Genomic DNA, 9786 nt, shown 5'->3' with positions numbered 1-9786 from the left:
TTCTATTTTTCTACCAAGATGTGTTAATTTTTTTGAACGCCATAAAGCACTTCGTGCGTTAAAGTCACCGACAATTAATCGTGGAATAGGTATTTGTTCTAAAAGATCCGATATTTCGTTGTGGTCAAGTTCTTGATTGGGGGGATGTATATGTTACATAAGGAAAACTAGTTACGTCTTTGATTCTGACTGCAATTGCCTCAATGTTTGTTTCTAGTGGTATTGCTGTGCTATTAATGTCGTTATTTATGTATATGACTACTCCTCCACTGGCTATTTTAGCATGTTGTCGATTTTTAAAGAAACAATTAGTTTTTTAGTTTATGTGCAGTGTTGTTTTTAAAATTAGTTTCTTGTAAACATAGAATCATTGGTCTGTATTTTGAGATTAGTATGTGCAACATTTCTAAATGGGTGTAATACCCATTCAGATTCCATTGAATTAAACTAGTGATGATATTGTTATTTTATATGTGGTGTCCGTAGAGGTGTCGCTTTCTGGTTTGGTATGGAAGTCTGGATCAATCTGTCCACCAATGCTTGGTATTTTTGCATATTGGACAAGTCTGGTTGTCTAAATATATTCATATTTTATATGATGTTTCCTCATGGGTGATAATAAAAGTATCGGGTAAGGTATGGTTGGTTAAAGGGGATATATAGGTTTGTCGCCTGAAGCTTAATATATGCTGGAACTCAGGACTGGAAGTCCCTATACGGAGAAATGATAAGGGTGACAAAAGGTTGACACCAAATGCTTGCAATTCGGATTCTAAGATTGAGTGTGGAATAGATGGCCAGACGCCTGAGAGTACTAGTCGTTGGCTGGGTGTGATTAGTCGACATGCTTATAAGAGTTGTTGATTAACTTTGATTTTTCCGTGGTTGGTAATAAAATCGTCCACTAATTTTTCATTTGCTAAGTAAATGCACATTCTGTTGTTGGATAGCTTTGAACAGAAAATAATATTGATTGGTCGAATAATTTGGCTTAAACTTCCATCTTCAATTTTGGTGTCGTCAATTGCGTCGAACACAATTGCTTGGTTACGTGATGGAAATACATTAGCGGTTGGTTGTCTGGTTGCGGAAGAGTAGCTTTTAGGTTGTAGAGATTGGTGGTCTGGTGTAGAACTAAGTTGAGTTGACGTAGATGAGGATGCCATGATGTAGAAATTGATATTTTGTATGCCAAAATATCAATTATTTGGGGCCAGTAAATACTGGCCTATTTTTGAGGTCGTCTATAATATGTATTTAAATAGAGTCACCTTACCAATGTTTATCGATAAAATAACACAATCACAAAACGCGTTTTTAACTTTTGCAAAAAACTGTAAGCGAATATTAATTAGAATTTAACGTCTTTACTCTTTGGCTGCTATGATAAGACTCTCGTATATTCGTTGAATGACCATACTAATTTTGTTTGGATTTAAGCTGATTTTAATGGATAAATTAAATAAATACTACAGTTCTATTTTGCTATTTAATTAATAAAATTTCTAACGTCCGCCTCTAGTTACCAGTGCCGGCGCTAGGGTATAAGGTGCCCGCCTGCAAAACTAACAAATTCGCCCCCCACACACACACACACAAATACACACAAATACTTCTTACAACACCAGCCTCGGGGACATTATGTCTGTTCTAATGAAATAGTGAGACCCACAATGTCCGAAGATCAAACCGGTCACACATTGCGTAACCTGGAGTGGTAACTATCTGACCGCCCATAACCTGGAGTGGTATCTATCTGACCCCCAAGTACAAGCTATACCACCACCCCTCCTTATCGTAGTACATAACGAATGAGGAGACTTTGTACTGAATGTTACCTTGGATGCCCTGGGTAATGGGACATCCTCTGTATTACTTTATGTGGTTAAACCACCTGATTTTAGGGGTAGCTAGAAGAACTGTTCTCCCTATTAATGATTTGATTTTGAACTTGTGTCCTCAAAAAGTGTGTTCTGGGCAGCGAGGAACCGACTTAAGTCGGTGTCCCGCTATCCGCAAATATTCCCGGTAAATAAAGTTCGGTTACAGTTTTATTGGACCCATCATATGACAAAACAATTTCACTTTAATTTTTTTAAGAAATTGGCTAAGAGAACTAAAATTGTTTTTTTTTTGTCATTTTTTTTTCGGCTTTTCTTTTTGGATTTGTACCCCTGATTATTTTTTTAATCCATTTTTATTTAACTAAATAAAGATAATAACTTTAAACATCAAAATTATGCTTCTGCAGTAATTTGCAACCATAATTTAATAATAGTAATGAGTATTTAACAAATAATATAATTTTATATTAATTGAATGCAACACTAGATTGTTTAACTGCAGAGTGCAACTGACAAACATTCTGTATTATAATCACATGAAATAATACTAAATCTAAAGAGATCTAAATTAAAAGTAATGTCAAATGTTTATTTTAAATATTATGTTTTTATGGGATTAATACTTAACTTAATACTTATAAATAGGTATATATTACTTAAATAGACAGGCGGCAAGACAACAGTATCACAGTCTTATTTATTTTACTAAAAATCATTCATTTCCTCTCATAACTGCTGATACAAAACTAACAACTTGCAAGAAATTTGAAGAAAATAAACAAAGCATTCTCATTAAGAGCAAAGTTGTTTGATTGAAATATGATATATTTGACCAATAAATTATATTACTACATGGTAAGAATTCCATGAGCCATGCATGTTTTTGTATATTTTACTTTTAATATTTTAATTGTGTGATATGCAAAACTAACAAACACAGATTAGGGCATTAAGACGAATTTAAACCACATTTAAAAAAATATATTTTTCTATTTTAGTATTTTGCATAACACCAACAGGAAAAAGCTCATTTTGGCGCCCCCCAAACAGGGACGCCCGCCTGCAGTGCATCCCTTGCAGGCCCGTTGTAGCCGGCCCTGCTAGTTACTTGTCAAAAACGTTGACGTTTTTAAATTCTCTATACTAAATTTTCAATCAAGATGCAGTAGAAATAAACAAACCAAGACACGTTAAATGCTACTAGGAGCACTCCCGAATCATAATTTACAATGTATATACATTGTAAATCGCAAATCATGATTTAAAAAGTTTATACATTGTAAATTATGATTCGGGAGTTCTTCCAGTAGCATTTAACGTTTCTTGGTTTGTTTATTTCTACTGCATCTTGATTATAAATTTAGTATAGTTGTTTTTACGTCAACGTCAACATTTTTGACAAGTAACCAAAGGCGGACGTTTGAATTTTTATAAATTAAATGCGAAACTAAAATATGATATTTATTTAATTTATTCATAAAAATGAGCTTAAACTCAAACAAAATTATATGACCGAATAGGTATTTTCAATACCTTTCAAACGAGGTATCACCTGCCATAAGATCCTATTTTTAAAATTAACTGTCACAGTGGCGCTGTAACGACGTCATCTGTCACTACACCTGTTGTGACTAGTTGAGAAGCCTACGCCCGTTTATTTTCTCCCTCCAAATTTCACTATTATAAGTACATACATATTATAACCGTTTAAAAGATACGAAGGGGGGACCGGCTTTTGACTAGTAGGTACTTTATATTAAAAGTTAATGTTATTGCCAATTTTCAAAACCTTATGCACTGATAGGCTTAGGACTTAGCCTGTCCGATGGAGTGTTAAATAAATACTGACTAATTAACAGCTACTAATTATTTGGTGTATTTATTTAAATCAACGCTAATTTCTGTGCATTATTCTGCTAAATATTTAATTATCTCTAAAATAGCCCGTAACATCTTGCAGTTCTAGGTTGTGTTCGCCAATAGTGTTACATATGAATACGATGTTTGCACAACCTACAAATACAAATAAATACATTATATATATAGGTATATACATAGGTATACAGGGTGGGCCAAAGAAAAGAGTCCACCTCGATATTTGGCAGTAGTTGTTAGATTTTAAGGAAATGCCGAAACAGGTTGATTTTTATTTTTAAATTAAAATTTTTTGATATATATTTCATACTAATGACGTCATCCATCTGCGAGTGATGACGTAATCGGTAATTTTTCAATGGGAATAGGGATCGTGTGGTAGCTCATTTGAAAGGGTATTCAATTCACTATTCAGTAATATACTCATCATCATTCAGCCCTTTGCGTCCACTGCTGAACATAGGCCTCCCTCATTTTTGTCCATTGTGCTCTATTTTTGAGCACTTTGTATCCAATTTCTTGACATTTTCTTGAGATCGTCAGTCCAACGAGTAGGTGCTCTTCCTCTACTTCTTTTGTCTAATCTCGGCCTCCACTCAAGTAATCTCTTCGTCCACCTCCGATCACTGATTCGGGCGACGTGTCCGGCCAGCTCCATTTCAGGGTGGCAATTCCGGAAATTACATCGGTAACTCCTGTTCTTCGGCTTAAGTCTTCATTTCTAACTCGGTCACGAAGCGACATACTCATCATCATTCAGCCCTTTGCGTCCACTGCTGGACATAGGCCTCCCTCATTTTTGTCCATTTTGCTCTATTTTGAGCACTTTGTATCATTGACCTTTCCATTTTCCTCTGAGCTATTTGCAGCATTTTAGAAGTAGTAGCTGTCAATGTCAAAGTTTCGGCACCATAAGTCATTACAAGCAACACACATTGGTCAAATGTTTTACGTTTTAAAGAAATTTGTATATCGCTTTTAAAGATGTTTTTGAGTTTTCCATAGGCTGCCCATGCTAGGAAAATTCTTCTTTGTAGTTCGCATGTTTGGTTGTTTCTTGTGATCTTTATTTCGTATCCAAGGTATATTATGTATCCAGGTATATTATGTATCCAGGTATATTATGTATCCAAGGTATATGTATTTTTCCACTAGCTCTACTTCGTTGTCTCCAATATTGATATTTCCGCTAGGTACTAGCTTTGTCATGAATTTTGTTTTGGAGATGTTTATTTTAAGACCTACACTGGCACACACTAACTGAAGTTCATGTACAGTAGGAAAATGAAAGAATACCCATGAACGAACATATAAAACACGCTGTATTTTCCTGTTACCGTGTCACATAAAAAATTGGCCAGCGCAAGTACATGTAATAACTATTGTTACATGTACTTGCACTGGATAATTTTCTTTGTGACATGGTGACAGGAAAATACAGCATGTTTTATCTGTTCGTTCATGGGTATTCTTTCATTTTTCCGACGTAGCATATTGTACATATTCTCTTGAGGTTGGCAGAGAATAAAACTATGTCGTCTGCGAATTCCAAATTTGTTAATCTTCTACCGTCAATATTCAGGCCTCGCTCTTCTCAGTTAAGTTTTTTACAAGCATATTCTAGCACTGCGGTAAACAGTTTAGGCTTAGGCGATAAGGTATCGCCCTGTCTTATTCTCTGCCGATTGGGATATGGTCCATGTTTTTATGTAGTTTCACCGACATAGCTGCGTTCTTGTATGTATTGTAAATTACCCTTGTGTATCGGTAGTCAATGCGGTATGCTTGTAGTGCTTCCAGAATTTTGTCAAATTCTATTGTGTCAAAGGCTTTATGGAAATCTACAAAAGCCAAAACGAGTGGTCGATTGTATTCGATAGTCTTTTCTATTGCCGTTTTAATGCTCTGTAGGTGATCATTTGTTCCAAATCCGGTACGAAATCCCGCTTGCTCCACTGGCTGGTAGAAATCAAGTTTTTTCTCAAGACGATTCGTTACTATTCTTGTAAGGAGTTTGTATAAGTGACTAAGAAGGCTTATAGGTCTGTAGTTTTCTAATTCATGGGATCTCCTTTTTTGTACAATAGAATTACTTCAACATTACTATCCAAAAGGCACATGTTAAAAAGGTTTTTATTTTCTTAAGAAAACAAGTGCTTTCGATTTTGATTGCATTAATTAAACAATCTTCGCCTGGAGATTTTTTATTCTTAGCTTTTCTTAGGGCTAGTTTTATTTCGTCTATTGTGATTTCCGGTAACAGTTCTGATACTTAGTTGACAATGCCCTTTTTCCTTGCTAATATTTCTGGTACTTTGCTATTTACTTTGGTACTTCTTTGCTATTTACTTTGTGTTGGCTTGTGTACAGCAATTTATAGAAGTCTTCAACTGTTTTAAGGGTTTCCTCCCTGTTGGTTGTAAGATGACCAATTCTATATTTAATCTTTATTATCTGTCTTGTTCTCGTTCTTAGTGTTTTTCTCAATACTTTCATACTTCTATTATTCCCAATGGTATATTCGATTTGTTCTTGGTTGTATTTTCGAGTGTCTTATCTAATAGCTTTGGATATTTCTTTATTTAATTTTTGTACTTCGTCAGCAATAAAATTTATTTCCTTTTGAGTTTGTCTATCAGGAATTTACCATGTTCATCTTCTATGCGGTTTCTTTTTGAAAAAACTGTTCATTTGGAATAGTTCGTGTTGCAGCATGAACCTTAACAGTATTTCACCACGTTAATTTCTACCATCCAAGCCAAAGTTTCCCAGTGGCGTTTCTGTAGAGTTGGATTTCATTTCTATTTTGACGTTAAAATCACCACATATAAAAGTAAAATGTCCTTGGTTGTCTTTAAGAGCAGCTTCGATATCATCATAGAATAGATCCACTTCTTCATCATGGCCTGTTGTTGGTGCATAAACCTGTATTATTTTCATATTATACCTTGTATTCAATTTGAGAGTGAGACAAATCACTCTTGTTCAAAATTTCTTTAGTGATACTATACTTGTTTGAAGACGCTTGTGTATAATGAAACAGGTTCCTCCTAAGGAATTATTGTCGTCACCTACATGGTAATAACTAGGTCCGGATTTTAGTTTAATTAATTGTTCGCAACGTCTTCTGACTTCGCTAAGACCGACTATGTCCCACTTTATGTTTTCTAGTTCGCACTCAAGTTCAGTTACTTTTTTAATTCTTTTGTCCCCCCTAGAATCCGAATTCATGGGACAGACTGATAGTTTATCAGTGCAATACTCTGGAAATAATTTCCTACTTGCCTGGGGTATTTGCTTGTTTTCAACTGACATTTTCATGAGGGGTATTTAGCCGTAAAACACCACGCTGGCTAAACGTGTTGGTGAGTTTTGGTTTCAGCCGCCCATTCTGGGTCCGACGCTGTTTTCGGCCGCCCACTCTGGATCAGACGCCGCGGTTGTGGTCTTATACTATCCCTTAAATCAAGGGTTGCCAGCTCCGCCATCTTCGCCGTACCGAAAGTATTCTTCGTCGTCTTGGATGCCGTTCTGGACTTCATCCGTGACCCTGAACAAGGGACCCTTAGCAGGTGTTAGCTTCCCGGGTCAAGAAGCTCCTGGAATCTGCGGGGGGCAGGGATTGATTCACTTTCCCTGATATGACTATCCAATAGAATCCAAGGGACTCCAAAGGAGTTCCTACTTGCTACCCGTTCAGTAATACCCGGTCAGTAATATAAACATTAACATAATTATTTATACAGGGTGTCCAACAATTTTCTTTAATTATGTCCTCCAGAATATTCTATTATGTTGTATGTATCTATAAAAGTGTTTGAATGTTTTGGGAACATTATAGAATGAGTCCTGGCGAGATGAGAGATGCGTGTCGATATGAATAGCGAGCAGCGCATTGTGTTTAATAATTGAGATATGATACTAATTATAAAAAATACATGACCTCTAACGATTATTAAACTTGTATTATGTATATTGCGTACGTACCATTAACAATAGTTCCAAGTTTAAAGTTCCAAGTGGTAATGCATTAAGCGTAAAAGGTCTTTGAGAACACATTATTGCGAAGAGAATATCTTTTTTAACAGGGATATCGCCCTTGTACCATTTTGAGCTCTGTATATTTGTAGTTATGCTCGCTGTCTGAAAATAAATTCACAATCAGAAACATTATTTTAATCTATATATCGCACCTCCGCTCAAAGAGTGTCGTAACTAAAAAAATTTTAAAATCGGTTTTATTGCACCAACAGTTTAATAAAACTACAAACTTTTATCTCATAAAGTGTCACGTCTATGGGTCAAGTATTTATCGTTAGATGACACTAGTGTCCTTATACGATTATCCAAAATCAACGACGCACCGAATAGTCTAAGAGCTGGGAGCGGACTTTGTGCGTGATAAGTAATATGGAAAAACTATGCGGGGATATGTTGAACTAGTTGTGTACATGACTTTCCCCAACGGGCGGAAGCCAGAGTGGGGGACGAGGGTAGTTATAAGGGGTCAAAGTTGCGGATTTTATTATTTTTTTGTGACGCTCATGATCGAGACAGTGCACCAAAATTTGGGAATAAGTAGGTCATGACTACTCATGACGTAGCTAAGTAAAATCTCCAGGGGCGGAACGCTGGTGGCCGACAAAGGGGTGGGGCGGGGGTGAATATAAAAATTATAAAAGGTTTTTTGTGACGCTGCTGATCGAGATACTGCACCAAAATTTGGGAATAAGTAGACCATGACATAACTAAGTAAAATCCTCAGAGGCGGAAACCAGAGTGGGGGACAAGAGTAGTTACAAGGGGCCAAAGTCGCGGTTTTTATTATTTTTTTGTGACGCTCATGATCGAGATAGTGTACCAAAATTTGGGAATAACTGAATAACTAGGTCATGACATAACTAAGTAAAATCTCCAGGGGCGGAACGCTGCGTGGCAGACAAAGGTGTGGGGGCAGGGGTGAATTTAAAAATATAAGTTGGTTGTGACGTTTCTGATCGAGATAGTGCACCAAAATTTGGGAATAAGTAGACCATGACATAACTAAGTAAAATCCTCAGAGGCGGAAACCAGAGTGGGGGACAAGAGTAGTTACAAGGGGCCAAAGTCGCGGTTTTTATTATTTTTTTGTGACGCTCATGATCGAGATAGTGTACCAAAATTTTGGAATAACTGAATAACTAGGTCATGACATAACTAAGTAAAATCTCCAGGGGCGGAACGCTGCGTGGCAGACAAAGGTGTGGGGGCAGGGGTGAAATTAAAAATATAAGTTGTTTGTGACGTTTCTGATCGAGATAGTGCACCAAAATTTGGGAATAAGTAGACCATGACATAACTAAGTAAAATCAACAGAGACGGAAACCAGAGTTGGGAATGAGAGTAGTTATAAGGGGTCAAATTCGCGGTTTTTATTATTTTTTTGTGACTCGCATGAACGAGATAGTGCACCAAATTTTGGGAATAAGTAGATCATGACATTACTAAGTAAAATCTCCAAGAGCGTAACGCTGCGTGGGGGACAAATGTTGTGCTGCGTCACAAAAAAAATAATACAAACTACGACTTTAACCCCTTAAAACTACGTCCCCAACTCTGGTTTCCGCCCCTTGAGATTTTGCTTAGCTACGTCATGATCTACTTACTCCCAAATTTTGGTTCACTATCTCGATCACGAACGTCACAAAATATCCCTTAAAATTGTTATATTCAGCCCTGCCCCCACCCCTTTATCGGCCACAGCGTTCCGCCCCTGGAGATATTACTTAAATATGTTATGGCCTACTTATTCTTAAATTTTGGTGCTCTATCTCGATCATGAGCATCACAAAAAAAAAATAATAAAAACCGCGACTTTGAGCCCTTATATACCTACCCTTTTCCCTTTTAGTGTTAACTAAAAGTGAGTTATAATAGGTAATTGAATGTATATTTTTTTCGACGAGTACCCAAATCTAAGTACCAATTCAAGCTTAAATAGCGGGAAAATGATGCATTTTATAACATAACCTTATTAACCCTTATCCGGGCAAGGTGGGTCCAACGGGCCCGAGACGCAAATTCTTTT

The 9786-nt window shown here is 36.5% G+C and overlaps 1 protein-coding gene across 1 annotated transcript in view; it reads right to left on the bottom strand.

The window, feature by feature from the left end:
* Nucleotides 1-3240: 3240 nt before the first annotated feature.
* The window catches only part of LOC114331862 (uncharacterized), a 73234-nt gene continuing 66688 nt past the window's right edge, over nucleotides 3241-9786 (bottom strand). Inside the window, exons 5-6 of the mRNA XM_050651467.1 lie at nucleotides 7707-7862; nucleotides 3241-3857 (exon numbers count right to left, since the gene is read on the bottom strand). Of these exons, the coding sequence (XP_050507424.1) occupies nucleotides 3807-3857; nucleotides 7707-7862 (207 nt within the window). The 3' untranslated portion in view covers nucleotides 3241-3806. The remainder of the gene's footprint in view (nucleotides 3858-7706; nucleotides 7863-9786) is intronic.

The sequence above is a fragment of the Diabrotica virgifera genome, chromosome 5 (assembly GCF_917563875.1).
Source record: "Diabrotica virgifera virgifera chromosome 5, PGI_DIABVI_V3a".
Taxonomy (NCBI): domain Eukaryota; kingdom Metazoa; phylum Arthropoda; class Insecta; order Coleoptera; family Chrysomelidae; genus Diabrotica; species Diabrotica virgifera.
Note: the sequence above shows the minus strand (reverse complement) of the source record. Positions and strands in the feature narration are given on the sequence as shown.